This window comes from Protobothrops mucrosquamatus, unplaced genomic scaffold (assembly GCF_001527695.2).
Source record: "Protobothrops mucrosquamatus isolate PMUCROS unplaced genomic scaffold, P.Mucros_1.0 scaffold762, whole genome shotgun sequence".
NCBI classification, from domain to species: Eukaryota; Metazoa; Chordata; class Lepidosauria; order Squamata; family Viperidae; genus Protobothrops; species Protobothrops mucrosquamatus.
The window spans coordinates 427,886-449,556 of NW_015387031.1; the positions used below are offsets into that span (position 1 = coordinate 427,886).

The following is a 21,671-nucleotide window of genomic DNA, read 5'->3' on the forward strand; positions in this document are numbered from 1 at the left end:
TTCCACTTAGCAAGGAAGGGTAAGGCACCTTATAGCTTGGTTTCTTTAATAGGGTTTTTGTGCTACACTTTTTTCATTGAAATATAATTATTACAGCAGACTGTGGTGGATTTTTGAGGATGTATTCTTCCATATATTAATATGAACACACGCTGCTCTATGGTGGAACTATTTGGGTTAAATGTTACCACTGAATATTTGTAATGTTTATTTGCATCCATTGATCTATATGTACATTTGATAAATAAGTACTGTAAGATTCTTGTTTTATTTAATTTCCTTGCAACACTCCAAAATTAAAATGGCAAACAGAAATTCAGATCAGTCAAATCAATATAGAATTGTTAAATCTCATAGAGTACTGAGTTTGTTACTAATAACTAGAATACTGACTTGGATATCTTTAGAGACGAGGCACTGAAATAAACTGATCTTTGGTCATGACAAATATTAATTAAATGGGTCTACTGTAATTTTTTAAAAAGTGTGGATCCAACCAATTGTCTATGTCTGCGTTTTAAAAAATGCTAATACCTTTCATATCAAATCCAGTAATAATGTAATATCTGCCTATAGTAATATTTGCACAGATTAAATCTAGAAAATAGAAGTAGCTTCTTAATTATTCAAAATGGTATACATTAACAATGGTAGATGCAGACAATTATTTTCATAGATATTGCATAATTCTTTCCAAAGAAAACTAGAATTTAGTATCCAATTGCTAATATAAAAGTTATTTTATAGGTTTCCTTTTTTCAGTCTGAATCATACTAAGGAGCAAAAAAAAATTCAGTGACAAATGGAATATGTTTATAGCTTGAGTTATTAAACTAGTAACACAGAACAATAAGAAAAAAACAAAAAAATAAGAAATTTCATAAAGTGGAAAATAACCATATTTTATGATGTTGGGGCAACTCTTACTCTCTCATACATTTGATTTTAATTTTAATTTTTCCTCTTCACTGCTATAATTGGGTTTTAAAATGGCAGTGCATTGCTTCATATAAAATTTAGCACTTTAGCACTAGAAATTTAGTAAAGTTATGTATCTTCAGGATGAACAGAATTAACACAGAATAATTATCTTTCTATACATTCAACTTAAATATTTTTTTCACATTTATGTCTGTACATTTAAAGACATTTAACATTATTTTTGAAACAATTCACATATATTCATTATAAAAATAAGTTGACTTCAGATTTCGTTACCTACAATGTACTTATTACATTGAAATGTCCAGAATTTGCCTATTTTAGAGATATTCTCCTTTCAATAAAGATTTACTTCACAAAAAGAAGTAAATATTATTTACATAAGTATTGTATTGAAGTGGCGTATGATCATTCTGATATTCCTCATTGCATTTCTAAATCTTTTTCTATATATGCATGTTTAGAAAAATCTAACATAATTCAAACAAAAACACAGCTTTTCTGATCATGTACATCTTAACATTTAACATACATTTTCATCAATGTTTCAAAAAAGGCAGACTGCTCAGAATAAAAGAAAATATTTCTCTCATTCAGCAAATTTCCTCTTAATATATTAATAATATATTAAACATAAATCATTTGATTAATTAATATATTATGTTGCTGCTATTTAGTATTATTAGAAACCAAGCATCTCATAATCTTCACAGTTATTCTGAATCATCCACCTCCATAAAAATATCACTAAAGAAATATTCTGAGATCTTTATTGACTCTTCTTTTTCTTGCTCTTTAGCCGAACCCTCTTCCTCAGGTAAAACCTAAAAAAGAAAAAAACATTTTACAGTCTGATGGCTGTTTAATAATTGTGTATAAGCATCATATGCAGGGTGTTTGAACAAGTCATGCAGAGGTACAGGCAATTTTGCTTATGTTTTACAATATGATTTTCTATAGAAACCATCTTGCAATATCTATCTTATGAAATTCAAAGATTTGAATCCAGAGGTATTTTTCTGATCACCAGTGAAATATTTCTCTGAGGGCTGAAAGCATTCTGTCTAAAGTCTTCTGGAGAATCTGATGCAGATAATTAAGATAGCAAGAGGAAATTGGCAAGTATCAGTTCCCACCTATCTGGTACTATTATGTTTCTTGTAGAGATATTCATCTATACCTGAACAGAAGAACAGCTTCCACGCTCATATTTTGAAGGTGACAACAGGGTTGTTGGAAGTGAACTATATTCCTGAATCTCTTTGTTATTGTCTTTGAAAGTTGAAGCTGGACATTCAGTGGTATTTTCAGAAATCGATGTACAGGTTAGAGGTTTACTGTTCTCTTTAGCAGCTACTTCATCAGGATTAATTTTACAGATTAAAGGTAGAAATCCCAGAGATCTTTGATATGACCTATTCAAAACAATTAAAATTAATGTAACAAAATGTAGTAAATCAATAAAATTATAAAAGTAGCCCCAGAGATCCCCTGAATTTGATTATTGATTTGAGATCCCCTGAAATAGGTCTGGAACTATTATGCTATTTATGCTAATTAGTAGTGATATAGCAAATTTAGGGGTTCTAAATTTTCTAATTGTTCCTTTAAATAGAACAGTGGTTAATTTAGGCTGAGCAGTTATAATTTAATGGTTCTGTTTCTCCCTTCATTACAAATATTAAATAAAAGATTATAGGATCAGGAAATGACATAACAAAGTAAAAATTGATGCTTGAATCATACCTGGATAATGATGTTTTTGGAAGGGCGTCTGTATTTCTAACTTGGTCTGACTGTTCAGAACTGTAAGCTACACAGAATCTTTGTTCTTTGTTTGTTTCGGCTTTTCCAGCACCAGGCATTCTTGACACGATTCCAGCCTCACTATCCGTTTCACCAAGCAACACTATCCCTACATTCAGAGAAGACTGAGGCTGCTCTTTTTCCTCCACTTGTAACTCTGTAAGGGACATTATTTTCATTGAAAAATTACATTTTTCTGATATAAGAGACATGGCTTGCTTGCAAATAAAATAAAATTAATTTCCAAGAAATCCCTAAGTAGTTTCCATTTCTTTTTATTTTTACACACATACGCATGCAAGCACACACACACACACACAGATATGGAGACTGCATTAACAGAGGGACAGAATCAAGTTAACGCGAAGTATTAATACCACTCTATAATGCCTTGGTAAGGCCACACTTGGAATACTGCATCCAGTTTTGGTCACCACGATGTAAAAAAGATGTTGAGACTCTAGAAAGAGTACCGAGAAGAGCAACAAAGATGATTAGGGGACTGGAGGTTAAAACATATAAGGAAAGGTTGATGGAATTGGGTGTGTCTAGTTTAATGAAGAGAAGGACGAGGGGGGGACATGATAGCAGTGTTCCAATATCTCAGGGGCTGCCAGAAAGAAGAGGGAGTCAAGCTATTATCGAAAGCACCTGAAGGCAAGGACAAGAAGCAACGGATGGAAACTAATCAAGGAGAGAAGCAACCTAGAACTAAGGAGAAACTTCCTGACAGTTAGAACAATTAACCAGTGGAACAACCTGCCTCCAGAAGCGGTGAATGTTCCAACACTGGAAGTTTTTAAGAAGAAACTAGACAGCCATTTGTCCGAAATGGTATAGGGTTACCTGCCTGAGCAGGGAGTTGGACTTGATGACCTCCAAGGTACCTTCCAATTTTTATTATTATTATTATTATTATTATTATTATTATTATTATTATTATTATTATTATTATTATTATTATTATTATTATTGCTGCTGCTGCTGCTGCTGCTGCTGCTACTACTACTACTACTACTACTACTTTGGGACCTCTTGCAAATTAACTTCATTTAACTACTTGCAAGCAAGCTATGTCTCTTTTATTCATATATACATATTTTTCAAATTATGTAATCATTAGGATTCATCTATGCCCCAAGTCCCACTAGTTCTGTGATGCCAAAGGTGGCTTTTCATACACTTTTCAAATACCATCCCCACAAGTCTATGCCAAGTTAAAACTGCTCAGAAAAGGATGGAATAAAAGGGTGTGTTTCAAAAAGCCCAGTTCTTTGAATGAGCTCCATCACATCTCTATATACAGTAATATGACCAATAGAAGCAATTGCCTATGTGTCTATGCATATGTGTCACAATTTGGCATGTGAAAACAATAGGAACTTTACCTACCAGCAGCCTTTCTTGGTGTATACTGTAATTTAAGAGAGGTCCCCTGCATTAAAAAAAAATAATATGAATATTGGTAAATAATTTCCCTTTTAGTTACATTATTAAAAAAGCTCAATACAGTAAGATATTTTAACCTGCTTCAGTTTGTGAAATGATGGTTTGGAATTTAAGCTGTCTAATGATCAAATCTGAAATGGGGGCAAGAGCTGGCATGATGGGTTAGTTGCTGATAGCCCATCCTTTCAGCAGAATCCACCAGTTTCTAACACATGAAAACCTACTTGATTTTCATATGCAATTCAACCACAACCAGATTCAGCCTTCAGGATGAGCACCAGCATGCAGAACTTAAAGAACTTAAAAACAGTGGAACAAAAAAGGAGCAAGCATCACACCTGCCGCATAGTACATTTTTTGCTGGGATCCAATAACGAAAGTTGGTTGAGGGAGTTATGTACAGAACAGCCAACTTAGTTTATTTGCTTTTCAGATGTATAGCCACCCCCCCACCCTCGGTTCCATAACAATTCTGGCAGTGTTCAACATTAAAAACAGCATGCAACTTTATAATTCAGAAATATATGCCCACATAGCTGCAGCTTGGGGATGGGGGATATTTTTAAAATACATTTGTTATTTTAGAACCAGGAAATAACATGGCTGATTATTTGCCTACAGGCCTACATTAACTGTCTATCAACTTTCCAGAAAATCAAGCATGCAAACTATTCATGTAGGCCTCTGTGAGTTCACTACAGGACCCAATACTTAGAAACGAACCTTTGTATCTGGACCAAAGGCGCTTTTTCAAGAGGCAACTGGACTTTCTTTGTTTTTCTTTGAAGACGTTTCGCTTCTCATCCAAGAAGCTTCTTCAGTTCTGAAAAAGCTTCTTGGATGAGAAGCGAAACGTCTTCAAGGAAAAACAAAGAAAGTCCAGTTGCCTCTTGAAAAAGCGCCTTTGTGACAACAATGACCTGGATGACTGAGAATCTCCATAGACACATTGTATCTGTAGTTATCAATGGAATGCAAGACTAGAACAGGGTAGAATCTTCCCATACTTTTCTCATGTGGTATCCAAAATTTTCTGGACCCAGTGGTAACTAACAGATAAATGATTCTGAAATAAATATTTTGTGAATCCCTGAATCTAACCTTATCAGAGCTTTCCAGGTATTCTTCTATAGGAGCAGTATGTCTTGTCTTCTCAGAAACACTACTTCCTTCTATAGATACTGAAGACCTTTTCCGATTTTTCCAAGAGGCCAAACCCAAATCTACTAATTGTTCTGATGAAGACGGATGCAATTCTCTCTCTGTAGGGTCTGTGACAGAAGCAGCACTTTCTTCAACTGAAGCCTGGATGGATCCAACACTGTATGGATATATATATATAAATATATATATGAATCTCAGATATTACTGAGATTTAAAGCTTACTTTATTTAAATCCTTATTAATAATAAAATATTAACCTCAGAAGTAATTCCACTGGCATCAATGGGATTTTATTCTAGGTTATTGCTGTGTTGAATGGCTTTCTTTATGAGCTTACAGCAATAAGCAACCTTTGAAGACCAACATTGTTACTGTCTTGCAGATGCTTCCGAAAAAATAGCTACTATAGCAGGTGTGATAATAAAATGCCCATTTATGCAGAACTAAACTGACAAGGCTGCATACTGCTACACTCTTACCCTCTCAGAATGGTCTCTATAATATCTTTTTCATTTTAGCTTTGATGTCACCTCTGTCCGGAAAACACTGCAGAAAGTTAACATTTGGAAAGCAGGAGGCCCAAAGAACATCCCTGGACGTGTCCTTAGGGAATGCGCAGATGAGCTGGTTTGTGTTCTCAGAGATATTTTCAATCTCTCATTGCAGCAGGTAGTGGTCCCATTCTATTTTAAGATGGCCATCATCTTGCCAGTGCCAAAAAAGTCCACAATTACAGGCCTCAATGATTACCGTCCAGTTGCACTGACATCCACCATTATGAAATGCTTTGAGAAGCTGATAAAGGACATTATTGTATCTAGCCTCCCACCAGCATTTGACCCGCTTCAGTTTGCCTACTGACCAAATCACTCTACGGAGGATGCTATTTCTTCTGTTCTCCATCTGAGCTTGAAGCACTTAGAGGAAAGAAATACTCATGTGCGTTTGTTGTTTGTCGACTTCAGTTCAGTGTTTAACACAATCATTCCCCAGCATCTAGTAGACAAACTGGGCCTTTTTGCACACTCCTTTGTGCAACTGGATTCTTGATTTTCTTACCACCAAGCCCCAATATGTGCAAGCTGGAACAAATACTTCTAATACCATTTTCTTGAGCACAGGTTTTCCTCAGGGCTGCGTCCTAAGTCCGCTGCTGTTCACCCTGTTGACCCATGACTGTTGTGCTAGGTTTGCCACCAACCATATTGTGAAGTTTGCAGATGATACAGCAGTAGTGGGCCTTATTCATGATGACAATGTGGATGCTTACTGCAAGGAGGTTGAGGGGTTGGTGAACTGGTGTAAGGAAAGCAGCCTAGTTTTAAATACCAGAAAAACCAAAGAGATCATTGTCGATTTCAGAAAAGGCAGGCACAGCCACACTTCTCTGTGCATTAATGATTCATCTGTGGAGATGGTTACCAGCATCAAATTCCTGGGTGTGCAGCTAACGAGTAGGCTGTCTCGGTTGCTTAACAGCGAGACACTGGTAAAGCGGGCACAGCAGCGCCTGCATTTTCTCTGTCAAGCATCACAGTCTGGTTTGGAAGCATCACTGCTTCAGACAGGAAGGCGGTGCAGAGAGTGGTGAGGATGGCCGAAAAGATCATTGGCTGTTCCCTCCCTCCCATCCAGGACATAGCGTTGCTTGAGCAGGGTCCGTAAGATTATCTGGGACACTACACATCCTCTTCACGACCTGTTTGCCCTGTTACCTTCTGGGAGGAGGCTTTGTGGTATCCGAAACAGAACATCCAGATTCAGCCATAGTTTCATTCCATACAGCATTAACCTTGTGAACTCTCAAGCTTCCTCCTTCCGTTATATATTCAAGATGGACAGTATTTAATATTTATTTGTTATGTATATGTAAGGGTGTGGGTCTATACATATGTTGTATATAGTATGTTTAGGTGTGAGTTATGTTTGTGTTTCACTTTTGAGAGCGGGCAACTAAATTTCATTTTTTATGTGTGCTGTTGTGCTCACAGTAAAAAAATGACAATAAAGGTTATTTTATCTTATCTTATCTTATCTTATCATCTTATCAACTGGTAGGGACCCTCCGAAACAAAGCATGAAACTGCAGATATCCATTTTCCAAGAATATCTATGCCTCCCAGATGCACAGAAATGCATTCTTGGAATTCTTAGAAATACTGTAAATACTGGCATTTTCAGTATTGCAGGTTATTATTGATTGATTACAAGAAATGAATCTAAAAAAATAAAACCTCTTAAAGATAGGAAACTAGGCAGGGATCATGAAAAGTAACCACAAGCTCATTGATGATAATGGGCACTGTTTCCTCCAGCTGCAGAAAGTTATTGTGACCATTTTTTGCAGTAAATCTTATTATATTTTTATTTTTTTTATATTGTGTTTTTACTGCTTATAATCCACCTAGAGTCACTGTGAGCGAGTAGGCAACCATATACATTTCCCAAATAAATACTTTTTTACTAATTAATAATTAATAGTTGTAATGTACTTTGCTTACTTGCCTGCCTCAAGCTTGCATGGCAAACAATTAGAAGTATGTAATTCTGCATTCGTTTCTACAAAGAATATTCTCTAATATTTTCAAAAGTCACACAAGCCAGCTCTTTCCCAAAATATCACTTTTAAACTTTTAAATAAGTATGTATTCATTTATTCTGAATGGTATTTTTCAAATTTGGCAACTTTTAAGATGTGTGGACATTAATTCACAGAATTTTCCAGCCAGCACATTGCCTGGAAAATTCTGGGAGTTGAAGCTAAGAAATCTTAAAAGTTGTCAAGTTTGAAAAACACTGATTCAGAATATACTGAAGTACAGGTAGTTCTCGACTTCATTTAGTGATTGTTTGAAGTTACAATAGCGCTGAAAAAAATAGCTTATGATCATTTTTCATACAACCCTTGCAGCATTACCATGGTCATGTGAACAAAATTCAAACACTTAGCAATTGATATGTATGATAGTTACAGTGTCTCAGGGTCATGTAATCACATTTTGGAACTTTCTGATAAGCAAAGTCAATGGGGAAGCCAAATTCATTTAACAATCATGTTACTGACTTGACAATTGCAGTGATTCATCTTGCCTAGCAATGACAATTTTGGGCTCAATTGTGGTTGTAAGTCGAGGACTATCTGTACATTGTTACATCTCTTTTCAAGAGAAAGAATATTAAATTTAACACTTGCCTATGGCTTAAAGGCAAAGTCCCCTCTCTATTTTTAATTTATCCTCAGAAAAGTACCTATCAAGATAAAATTGGAATCAGGCCTTGGGTTTGGCAACATGTTGAAGTAAAAAATGTTTCATGTTTGCTTCCCAAGGTTAAGGGACTGTATATGCAAACAAAGAACTCTTTATTGAGTTGACTTTGAAATACGGACTTACTTACTTACTTACTTACTTATTTCATTTACATGGCCACCCATTTCTGCAAGAGACTTTTGTGGCAACTAATCTTAAAATAAATTAAAAACAAATTCTCATCAGACATACAAAAAATTAAATATACAGCAACTGAGGAAGATATCACTGTTAATGGCTGTTAACAAAATCAGGAGATGGGCCCCAGGCCAGGGCACAGAACCAGGTCTTTAGTATTTTGTGAAAGGTCGGCAGAGTCAGGGCCATCTTAATCATAGTACAGGTGTTTATGGCAAAAAAAAGACGTGTCTTCTAGGTCCTGACAATTAGCATTCCTTAGCTAATAGAACCCAAAGCATGCTTATTCTACTGGACCAGATTAGACAGCCTCTGAGAAAGGGGAACCAGCATAACACAGTGCTGCTCACTCCCTGAGAAGGATACCATGATTTCAAAAGTCACTTCATATGTCAAGAAAACCAAGGATTGTTAATCTCCAAGAAATAAGCAGAATTTTAAGCCAGGCAGGCAGTATCAAGAGAAGTTTTAGGCTCAAAATCCAGTCCCTAGTCTTAAGAAGTTCCAAAAGTTAGTGCCTGAATACTAAAGAGTATATTAATATTTAATATTTACCTTACATCTCTTGTCAGTTCCAATGAGTCCATATTATCTGAGGTGAAAAGTATCGGTGGAGGAAGCAATTCCCCAGAATCATGTGAAAGCGCAGCAGGGACACTATTACATTCCACAGAATCAGGCGAGATTTCCACCAGTGTTAAAATGAACTCTGGCTCTTCCTCTGCATCTACAAAATCTGTAATGTCACCACTTACTATTAAGAGTATCAATCAAAACAGCAGAAAAGTAAACCCTTGAGAACATAAACAATTTAATTTTTCTTATTTATTTATTTCATTCTAAATCACCATGTGTTTGCATTTCTGAGCAAAGCAAATACTGTAAGGAAAAGTAGGCATGCTTAGCCAGTTATTCTGGTAAGCAAACATGCTTAAAATGTTCTGTGTCTTTCTGCTCTTTTCTCTCTCTTGCCATTCAAGTTCCCTGATCATTCTCATTACTCTGTTTCTTGTACTTTACTCCTTTCTCTTAATAATTATTTGTTGCCCCTTCTATCAGATTAAGGAAATATACAAATTATATTAAGGAAATATACAAATAGGTTAAAAGCAAGGATACTTTATTTTAAATCCCAGAGATGTCCTTTAAGAAAGAATAAATTGTAAATAAAAGTTGTGTTCAGATAAAGAATCAAATATTAGATCATACCTGTACTCATCTCTGTCATTACTGAAATGCTGGCATTCTTGTTTCCTTCAGTCTATGAATAAAAATATCACAATGAGTATATGCAGCATGTGAAATAATTCCATTGTCCAGAATATATAACTCTAAAATAATTGCGTATCTTTATCCATGCTATCAGAAATCACATAAAGCTCTTATTGTCCCAGGAGTTCAAGGGAAAGAAACCAGAAAGCAGGGTAAAACCCCTAATAAATAAAACTATGAACAAACTAGAAAAATATCAAGTGTCAGAACACAACAGAAATAATTTGTAAATGAAAATACATACAGTATTATTAATCAAGAATGGAACACATCATATTTGCCTTTCATTTACCGTACTTGGAAACAACTATAGCACAGCAATTGCTCACAAAAAATAATATGCAATAATTTAAAAACAATATTCCCTCAATGCTTGTAATTACAGTAAACAGTAAATTCATCTAAACTCAAATGTCTTTTTTCTTCTAACACTTTGCTCATTAATGGAGAGTCATCAACATTTTTGGAAGAACAGTAATATGCCTTTTCAAAGCAAATGTAACTACAATCTTAAATCAGTGCTAAAGTAATGCTTACTAAAAAGGCACAGCTTACTGGAAAGGAAGCATATCAAGAAAAAGCAGTAAAACTGTACAATTCAGTTTAATATTAGCAACCTATCCAATTTCTACAAACACACATAAAGCTCTCAACAGGATGAACCAGAATATACTATGGTGAATTTAACTAGAATATTGTTAACCAAAATAGGGTGAATGTAGTAAACTTATATGCAGTTATTTAGCAACAGTTTTCCTTTATACCAGTGGTTCTCAACCTGTGGGTCGGGACCCCATTTGGGGTCGATCGACCATTTCACGGGGGTCGCCAAGCAAAGCTGTCCACCATTTTTTTTGTCCGCCATTTTTTCCCCCTTTTCCGGCGGGTGCCTTACCTCCCTTGGGCTGGGCCAGCTGGTGGTCAGCCTGCTCCGTCTCTGCCGCTTGCCAGCTACGCCTCGGCCGGCGCAGGGGGCGGAACCACGCATGCGCGGCGCTCCCGGGCAGGGAAAGTCCTCGACTTACGACCGGTTGGGTAGTCCTCAACTTACGACCGGTTGGGGTCACGGCATTAAAAAGGTTGAGAACCACTGCTTTATACTATATTCCAAAATGTAGCTATTTCGAATAATTAACACTCCTTACTTGAACAACTTCAGCTGCAGAAAACTGGTGTTCAGCAGACCCAAAAGCGTGGACATTACTCTTTATGTTGAGATTATCTGGTAGTTCAGATAAACAAGCTACTGCTTCTTGAGAACATGTTGGAGATGTTAATTCAGATGCCATTTCATAAATCTCTTGTGTTGGGTTTCCACTTTTGCAAAAAAATGAAAATAGTTTTAATCTAGACGTTGTTTATCAATAAAATGTTCCAGAACCTTTTTATACCATACAATTTAAAATGAATGGCATGAGATGTACAATCATTCTATATAAAAATGGAACCACACAATTTAAGAAATGTAGATAGTAGAATGTAGAAATGTAGATAGTAAGGAACACGGTGCTTTATAAAGAAAAATGGATTCCAATTCTCTTTTAAGAATATATTTCATTACTCTCATGCATCAAAAGTTATTTGGAGAAAATTAAGAGCATTTATATTAAAATATTAAAACTGAAGACTGCTTTTTTTTAGAAAATGCAAAACATCATTTATAACTATATTCCCAGTTAATTTTGGAGAACTTCACCATGCAGACATCTATGTTTTACAAAACAATTTACTACACATTGCAAAACATTGCCCCAACACTTGAGAAATAACAAATATACAACTGTAGTAGGGTATATACCTTTCCATATTATTTTCCTGCATGGCGGGGCCAGCACTTTCAGAATGTAACTCATACTTTCCCATAGTGCTGATTTTAGCAAGCTGCTCATCCATGTGGAGATTCATTTCAACTTTCTGCTCTTCTCTAGGTTTTTCTGGCATTCCGTCATCTGTTACTTTAGGTATTAGAATACACAGAAAAAGTTTGTAAGCTATTGTTACTATTTAGATGAGATAGACAAAAATACATTTTGCTTATTGTGAGATGACTTTGTTATCTAAAGTATCGGCTGATCTGGAATTGTATAAGCCACTTAGATTTCATCATTAATCTATTAGCAGTCCAGGAACAAATGTTCAAATATGTCACCAATACAAAAATTAATGAACTATGCATAGCCCATAGATTTAAAACAAGTAACACCTCTCTCAATTGTGTTGATAGCCATAAATATGCAATCTGCACAAACAATAACATTTTATTTCAAAAATTTCTACAGTATAAACTCCATAAACCTACCATTTTGGATTTCTTTATATTCTTCCATTCCTGAACTTAGAGTCGGAGGTTTTTGAGAAACATTCCTGGTTGATACCAAGCCACTGTTAAAATTTTGTTTAGGCTTTGGGAGTCTGTATCTTGCTGGCCTGGGTGTTTTATTTCTTTTACACAAAGATACAGTACTGCAGACAAAAGTAAAATATCATTAAAAGGATCATTCATGTTCTCAGCTTTTAATATATTATCAGGTAGAAAAGATAGCAAGCAACTTTAGGACTACTAAATCTGTGCTACGGAATCCCAGAGTAAAGAATTTAATATATCTTTGTTGCCATCTAGATGTTATCTGGATTTTGGAATATTTATCACTAAAAGAAGAACTTAAGAAAGATACTCAGGAATTGTTTTCACATCCCATCTCAAATGTTAACATAGGCATATTATATGATAGCTTTGAACATGAACTGGACAAAACCTGGATTCTTAGCTGTTTATTACTCTGAATACAACATATGTAAAATTAACATTATAATTTAATTATCCTACTAATATTAATAATTAAGGCAAATTACTGTCCTCCAGATGTTTTGTGTGGCAATCCCACAGTCTGGTGGCAGTTCACTATGTTGATTATTTGGATTAAGTTGCCATAATGCCATACTACTGTCTTACAGTCACATTTTAATAAATGAGCAATTTATAAAAATATTTACAGATTTCAGATTAAACATAAAAATATTCGTAATGCAGACTTACGCATTTTTATTGCATGTACACTAAAAATTAGACAATATAGCAGAAAACAATTTGGGATGGGGAAATTTGTTTTTTTATACAATGAAGCGTGCCATCAAAATAATATTTATGAATTAAAAAATAGGTAGAATTCCTAATTAATTAAATGTTTGGGGTAATATAGCAGAACAAACCTGCAGATTCTAGTTTCCTGTGAAGATTTTTCCAAATCTGCAGTAGTTTTATTTGTCTTGTGTAGTGAAACCAGTGCAGTTTTTGACAAGTCTGGAAGTAACACAGCTGTCTTATCTTCCAAGCATTCTTCAGAATACGATGGTTTACTGCCGTTACCTTCTGTATTATTTGTATTATTTGAATGAATAGGTTCATTTGTTGAAGGGACTACCATTTGTACTTCTTTTCCTGAATATAAAAAGATAACAGGTAGATTCAGTTTATCTTTATTGAGATATTTTTTGCATTTTAAGCAAATCAAATGAAATCATCAAAATGTTACTTGACTATTCAAAAGCATAGTTCTGCTCACACAGCAACAGGCAGAAATAAGTGACACAGCAGAAAAAAGCATATCTCTTTTTCAGCTTTTGAAAGGTGCTGATAATATTTTAGGCTTTGCATAATTATTTTGTCTCCAATGTCAAAATAGCAAGAAACTTTGCTGTGATTCAATGAGACCAGACTGAGCTATGGGGACTAAAAAAAGTCATGTGACAGTGGTTGCGCTGTGGGTAGTATTCTGCCGACTGCCAGCAGTTCAATTCCCACTGGCTCAAGGTTGACTCAGCCTTCTATCCTTCCAAGGTTGGTAAAATGAGGACCCAGATTGTTGGGGGCAATATGCTGACTCTGTAAACTATTTAGAGAGGGCTGTAGAAAGCACTATGAAGCAGTATATAAGTCTAGGTGCTATTGCTATTGCTACTACAGGCTATCCACTCTCATCTTATGTGATAATATTGACCATACCTTGGATATCAGTACGTAACTGAAACACTGGATCCCTCATAGCAAGTAAAGTCATGGCTGCTTCAGTACTTCCATCATTAATTCCTAAAAGAAGTTTCCAAATAAATAGGCTTATAAATCAACAAACTTACCACATTTCTTTGTATTATATTATTGAAAATATCATTATATTTTCAATGGAATTTACTCTCAGATAAGTATATATTATAACCTTAGTGATTAATGCTTGATTTATTGGAAGAATGAGGAACCTCTTCTCTACACAAACACACATACACACACCATGTAAACTAAAAGCTATATTTTTAATTTAACAAATCTCCATTCAGGGATTCACTGAATATTTTGGACAATGTACCTGTTTCTTTTGTTTGTTCTTCTTGTGTAATATCCTTTTGAAAGAGAAAAAAAAGAAATCAACTACTACATTTTAAAATAAATTAAATGAATCAACTCTGATTTTTCACTTACATGAATAGAAATAATTCTAAATCTTTATACTAAAAACAGACTGTCTACTTCCTAACAGATTTATTTTGTGGTGTTACTGTCAAATAAAGAATAAAATAGTGACAATGGACTCAGTTTACCATAAATCAATTACATCCTTCTCAGTATTGCTAACAACTTTGTGTACAAGACTATTTATTGAAGATTACTCAATAACAATCTCAATAAGCAATCAGTTCCATCACCAATCAAACTCTTACTATCTCACATATTTAAAAAATCAGTTGTAGTTGACAAGAAAGAAGTTTTAATTTTAACTCTGTATATCTTTATTCCAAAGTATTATATTAAACAATTAAACAATTTTATAATTAAAGCACGCTGTTTTGTAAATTTTAGACCACTTTGCCTATTATCCAGGCATTAACAATGGATTAATCAGATATACATGTTGGGGGTCAATAGCAAACTGTGATAATACACTGATAAGAAATGAAGCTAATAAAATCTCATTATTTCTCCATCAGTAGTTTCATTATCAAACCAAGCTTTATTTAGAATGGGAGACTTTGAATGAATCCAATACAACTCTATCATCTCTCTAATAAAAGTAGTAGTAGACCACAATTCCCTGTTTTCTTTTACTTTTCTTTCAAGTGCCATTATAACTAATGTTAGGAAAATGAATGAAAGTTCTGCTTTCTGTGTAATTGAACAGATTGACTCTGTTCAGTCAGTCAATCAATCAATAATGGCAAGTAAATGCCAGCAGCAATTGCAAGATGAGAAGTTAAACAGGAAAGTAGACAACTTGTTTATAATAATAAACTGTTACAAAGATCTTGGTGGATCAACTCTTCTATGGGTGGTCCTCGGTTTATAATGGCAATTAGGACTGCTTGCCATTGTAACCCAAAGATATGCAGTTAAGTGGGAAGTGGCAGAAGCCTCAGGTACAGAACATGAGGGTGCCACAGGGGAGTGGGGAAGTGCCTCAGGGGGATGGGGAGGCTGGGGGACGCCTTGGGAATTCAAACACAATCTATGTCAGGGGTCCACAACCGCCTGGCTATGGCCTGGTACCAGGCTCTGGCCCATTGGGAATTGGGCCACACAAGCGGCAGGCGAATGCGCAAGTGCACACAGCTCCATTTGCACGAGCAGGGTAATGCATGCACTCGCCACTTGTGTAAATGGAACTGCGCATGCAAGCACAGCTGCTGGCACGGAACTATCTCCTCTTCCCCCCCCCCCCGCCGGTCCACAAAACTGTAAAGGTTGGACACCCCTGGTCTATGTGAAGTTGGGAGAGGGGATCATGTGGCGGGAGTACCGGAAGGCCAGAGGAATTTAACACAGCAACTTTCAACCTTCCCTGTCGGTTTTCCCACTGACTTTGCTTGTGGGAAGCTGACAGGGAAGATCGCTAATGACAGTCATGTGACTGAGGGATGTTGCAATAATCGTAAGTGCAGGGTGGTTGCCAAGTGCCCAAATCACAATCACATGACTGTGAGGGCACTGTGATGGCCAGAACTTTGAGGACCAGTAATACTACAACTTCAAACATTTGCTGAATGAGTGGTCAGTAAGCAAGGACAAGCAATAATGCGCATTCTGTCTTAGACACATGTAGATTTTATCATAAAAGAAAAAAAATGCAGACTTACAACTGTTGAGAAATACAATTTGCTATCATCTTGCATCCCAGGCTGAATAGACAGATTTAGATCATGGGAGATACATGGCTCATCTGCAACATTCTCATATATCTCCAACTGTCATGAAGCGCAAGGTAGAAAAACACAATTATTTTAATTGTCCCAAAGAATCTAATTGATTCTCTTTTTATATGCTATAATGTTATACATTGAAATAAAAGTGCAAACTATAAAATAAAAAATCCAAGTTTACTCAAAATATACTTATGCTGAAAATCACATTTAACATAGAAGTCTGCTTCTATGTTAAAACGCATTGGCAATTAAAATAATTTTACAGGGCAACAATTACTGTATTCTTTAGTCATTTGCACAAGTTTTAGTTTTTTTTTCTTCACTTATGTTCTTAAAAGAGATAATTTGTTTAACCAATAGTCTAGGAGAGAAAGAAAAGCAATTCTTCTATTCATTAACTCTCCTTCCATTCTGTATCTGATTTGTTCACTCATTCTTAAAGGCAAAGTAAAGTTAAAGCATGAGATAGGCAGCAAATAAATTTGATAAATAAAAATAAATAAATAAAACTATACATGTGGAGAGTTCATTCAAAGATGTTTTTAAGATCTGTTTTGTCCCCATTATTGTATTTACTTATGCACAAAATTATCATTTGGGGAATTGCCTCTACATATTATTCTATTAAGTCTCTGTTTGAAAAGGCACGTCTCTATCTGAGTATATAAAATTGAACACACTATCTAAAAGGCATTTCCCTGCAGCAGCTGCAGGGAAAGGAAAGGTAAGTGAACCCAAGTGTGGCGAGGCAGGAAGAAGGCTAGGTCTCTTGAAAGTGGGAAGAGGCCTGCACACTGCCGGGCCTTCTGAGCATGGGGGGAGGGAGTGGGAAAAGAGGGAGGAGGCCCACATGCTGTCTTACAATCCACAGCAAGTTTCTGCATGCCTGTGGGTGCTGAGTCTCTCAAGACCTCCCCCCCCTCAAAGAATCCCTGCGTGGTCATTTAATAATCACAATGGAGAAACTTGAGATTGTTGTTGGTGACTGAGGCAGTTAGGTGGATGTCTCACTTAACAACCACAATGACTTACAACCAAAATTGTAACGTATAACTAAAATTTATCTGAGAAAGGTCTTCTTAGGTTTCACCTGAGGTTTCACCAGACTCTAAAAGGAATCCATGGCACAAAAAGACTAATGAGATGCATTAATTGAACATTTGTTGGTTAGTATTTCTGATATACCTCTTCCATTGTTTCTTCAATGTGCATAGGAACAGGATTTGGAGATCGAAGCCCTTTAGGAACAAACACAGGAGCTTTATTTACTTCTTCTGGTGAAAAAAATTCAACTTCATATTCTGATTCAGGTTCATCTTCCTCCTCCTCATCGTCATCTTCTTGTGAAGAAGCTCTAAGGGTTACCAAATTAATTTTAGAACTTCCATTTCTTGATTTTTTGCGAGGGGCTAATTTTAAATTTTTGCCTTTGCTGACATGTGGTTTAACTTTTTGTTGGTACTTCATTTTCCTATAATGGTCATTTTCACATTCAGAAGTGGAAGATGTTTTTGAATCATAGTTTTTGTTCCTCTGCTTTAGTGTTCTTCCTGATTGCTTTCTAGATCATAAAGAGATATTTTAATTAGTAGGACTAACAAAAAAGGAACAAATAGTACTAAAGTAATTTTTTAAAAATCAAAAATACAAGATAATAGGTATTTAGATTTTTCTTTTAGGCATTTATGTTACTAAACTAGATTTTTAAAAAAATCTTATGTACAAATGCGTTTATATTCTGATATTTCAAATTAAAAGAAATATTGTAGGCCATGCTCCCATCTAAGAATAACTTCTCAGAGGAAGAATATACTCAAAACATTCTACCAAGTCTTATGCACTTGCTGAGCAAATCTGAAATAGGGCCTATGAATTCTTACTGGTCTGGGACTTCACATATACAGTACTTTAATAGTCTGAGCTCTCGGAATCCAACTGTGGAAAACACAGTGCAGTCCCTATGGGAAGCTGCATGAAGACATTCTCAGTGAATAGCAACTTTGAAAAGGGCATAAGGATTGTTAAGAAACTGCTAATATAGTAGGTCCTGTATGTTACTCCAACAATTAGAATACTAGGTGCAGTTCTGGCCACCATATTTAAAAAGCAATGCAATAGAGCTGAAAAAAAGTACAGAAGAGAAGAACCAAAACACTTGGGGATTCAAGCACCAACCTTCTGGGGGGAAAAGCTAGAATATATGGAACTGCTTGGCTCAAAGGAAATGTGATTAGAAGGATGCGGGACATAATCAAAACATATAAAAATATCTGGAACAGAGGAAGTGGATAAGGAGAGTATTTAGAACAGACTATTTTTTAAATCCATAATTGACCACAATTAATCTAAGACATTTGTTACCACAGGTTGTGGTGATGGCCACTAATTTGGATGATTTTAAAATATATTTGATACATTTATGGAGGACAGGGGTATCAAGTACTATGCCTTGAAATTTCAATATAATGTTTGAGGGCAAAATGCCTACAGATATCAGTTGCAGAGAAATAATGGCAGGAGAGAAGTGCCTCCATCTCCAGCTTGCAAGTACCACAGAAGTATCGAGAGTCACCTGAACAGAAGTATCCATGGTCATTCTGAAGTCAGTGGCACCAAAATCAAATTCAATGAATACATAAGTAAAAATAAATACAGAAACTTGACCTGGACTAAGATGGGCTTTTGATCCAGCAACTATTCTTATGTTCTTAAGATGGAGATATATTCAGGTGCTGGTTTGCAAGCATTTGGTGAATAACCACATTGAATAATTACTGAATTAAGTCCTTACAATACCTAGACTTGTGTTGATCAGGTTTTATAAGAACCAGCAGAATAAGAGCAGATGAATTACAATCCCAGTATAAAACTCTGAAAGATAGTTGGGCTTGAAAGCAGTGTCTGCTGTTTGCCTCTGTGCTGTGAAACCTAACTCCTCTGATGTGTTTGTCCACATTTCCTGAATCAACTTTTGCTCTCTTTGAGCTTTCATAGGACTTGGTTTGAATTTTCTATTCTTCTTACAGTCTTTGTGACTATATAACACCCTCCCTAGAATCTGAACCTGAATGTGTTAGAACCCTCTCATCCCCACACAAGACATAACACTACTCAAGGTGTACTCTTACCCTTTTAGGTTTTCTACTTCTTTCTCTTGGACAGAAAGCAGCTTAGGGATTTCTTTTTTAATTTGAGTTTCATTCTCTGAAGGCTGGTCTGATGAACCATGTTTCACAGAGTGCCTACTTCTTGTTAAGGATACTAATTCAATGTTTTCTATACATTTTTTTTCTTTCCTTGATTCAGAAGTTGATGCAGATTCCATCAAATATACTGAGCTGCCCTGGAAAGAGTTAGAAACACATGGCATATTAATCAAAGGCACCTATATAAAGATGTCAAAATGTGACATGTTTGTCATGATGACACTGCAGAAATGACATAACTATGCCATGATGTCCTAACATTGGAGATAAGCACATAAGTCATGTGGGATGTCCTCATGTATAAACCATTATTTGAGCGTGTGAACTACTATAAATTCAATATATATTTATTTTGCCAAATATTTTTAAGGAGCACCATTCATACACCTTATCTTACCGTTAAATAGGTGTACACAAATAAATGTGGAGAAAAAATACAGCAAATATGATATTTTGGGAGAAATCTTGAGCAAAATGAAACATTAAATGTAACAATTGTAAAATAAAATTAAAAGGACTATTCTTAACAGCATTGGAACTTTTCAATGGGCTGCATTGCACAGCGTATTTCCTCCTGCTGCCTGCCTCTGCAACTTTACAGCCCTTAAGATCAATTACAGTAAGTAAGGCTGCATTTGTATACAAGGGAAGTTATTTTTAGAAATAATAAAAGCGGGATATAAATAAAAGGAAATCAGAAAAATAGAAGTGCTTTCCACTAACAACAGAAAATCAGTATAATCCAGTATATATTTTACTTAAATATACTCCATGCATACATACATACATATGTATGGTATTTGAATACATTTTTATAATATTTCTTGTATGAAATCTGCTCATAAGCTGCTCTAAGTTTGTAAGGAGATAAAAAAGATTCAACAAGTATTTTGTATTGGCAAATGCATTACTCATAAAAACATTAATCAAGTGATGATTTAGGATGATTAATCTATGCTTACCATTAACCGAGTTGTTTTTCCAAATTTGCTACCGTATGAGGCATCACATTCTGCATCTCTTCCTGTGTCTCCTTTGCTATTTTCTCTTTCTAAGGAGGATTCTGTGTTTTTAGGAACTTGTGCCACATTTGGCTTTACCTTCTGCAGATGATTTATCATGAGCAGGGCTGGTTTTTTGTTTTCTGAATGATTTATTTCTTGAGGATCAAAAGTATCACTAAAAACAAAAGTAACCAAAACTATTAGATGATACCAGTTTTTAAACTGAAAACATATTTGCAACTATCTGTTGTCTAAATCCTGCTTTTTTTCAAAAACCAAAACTAGTCAAATTCATTCAGTTGATTAAAAAAGACAGACAAGGAAAAAGCAAGAAAAATTCGGAGTTGAAAATTAATGGAAGTATTATGCCATATTATATAGAAAATAAAGATTATACTAAGAACTCAGGAAAGTTTTCATTTATTTATTGAAAACTGTTTTACCTTCCAAGAGCATCCAAACTTTTTCTTTTAACGTCATCTTGGTTTTTCAGAAGACCATCTTCCAGTGATTTCTCAGAAGGATGTTTCGTCTGATCAATACATCTTGAGGTTTCTGATCCTTCTTTTTTATCTAAATTATCTGGGGATGCTTGGACAATGACTTCATCCTTGATGTTGAAAAAAAATGTGTGCATGCCAATTACTTTACCAGAGTACTTTAATACTTTCATATTAAAATTCAGAATTTAGAATATTGACATTCCTATTTTGATATTTGAAATCATTTCTCCAGATTTTCAGTTCATATCCTATGTAAATCGGTAAGATGTTGTTACAACAGTGATGTACATAGTGATATCTAACTTTTATTTTACTAAAAATATAATATTTTAATTGAAACTCAAACATTATCTGCATGATTTCTTTTTATAAGATGTGGGACAGCTATGGTTTCATCTGGGAATCACAATAATTTATGGTTTAATGAGACTTAAACAACTGTGCCTCCATACAGGCTCACAATTCCACTATCCCACAGCTAGCACAAAAGCTTTCATCTCATCTTCTGATGAACTATATTTAGCTCTATTGGCTGAAACAGGGAAGAGTTTCAAATCTTTACTATAGTTAATTTCAAATGTACCACTTTAATCTTTATTATTTTATAAACAAATACCTTAAATATATAAAATATTTAATAAAGATTAAAAATAAAAGTATATTGTTTTATATACACACATACAGCATATG

At 35.1% G+C, this 21,671-nt stretch overlaps 1 protein-coding gene across 1 annotated transcript in view; it reads right to left on the reverse strand.

Annotated features, from left to right (window-relative positions):
- Positions 1 to 909: 909 nt before the first annotated feature.
- Positions 910 to 21,671, reverse strand: part of BDP1 (B double prime 1, subunit of RNA polymerase III transcription initiation factor IIIB) — a 46,691-nt gene continuing 25,929 nt past the window's right edge. Inside the window, exons 24-41 of the mRNA XM_015818561.2 lie at positions 20,922 to 21,088; positions 20,437 to 20,653; positions 19,397 to 19,611; positions 17,454 to 17,829; positions 16,203 to 16,310; positions 14,441 to 14,474; positions 14,083 to 14,166; positions 13,290 to 13,518; positions 12,379 to 12,542; positions 11,878 to 12,034; positions 11,225 to 11,396; positions 10,017 to 10,068; positions 9,363 to 9,543; positions 5,299 to 5,518; positions 4,141 to 4,183; positions 2,689 to 2,905; positions 2,123 to 2,357; positions 910 to 1,766 (exon numbers count right to left, since the gene is read on the reverse strand). Coding sequence (XP_015674047.2) covers positions 1,656 to 1,766; positions 2,123 to 2,357; positions 2,689 to 2,905; positions 4,141 to 4,183; positions 5,299 to 5,518; positions 9,363 to 9,543; positions 10,017 to 10,068; positions 11,225 to 11,396; positions 11,878 to 12,034; positions 12,379 to 12,542; positions 13,290 to 13,518; positions 14,083 to 14,166; positions 14,441 to 14,474; positions 16,203 to 16,310; positions 17,454 to 17,829; positions 19,397 to 19,611; positions 20,437 to 20,653; positions 20,922 to 21,088 — 2,982 coding nt within the window. The 3' untranslated portion in view covers positions 910 to 1,655. The remainder of the gene's footprint in view (positions 1,767 to 2,122; positions 2,358 to 2,688; positions 2,906 to 4,140; positions 4,184 to 5,298; positions 5,519 to 9,362; positions 9,544 to 10,016; positions 10,069 to 11,224; positions 11,397 to 11,877; positions 12,035 to 12,378; positions 12,543 to 13,289; positions 13,519 to 14,082; positions 14,167 to 14,440; positions 14,475 to 16,202; positions 16,311 to 17,453; positions 17,830 to 19,396; positions 19,612 to 20,436; positions 20,654 to 20,921; positions 21,089 to 21,671) is intronic.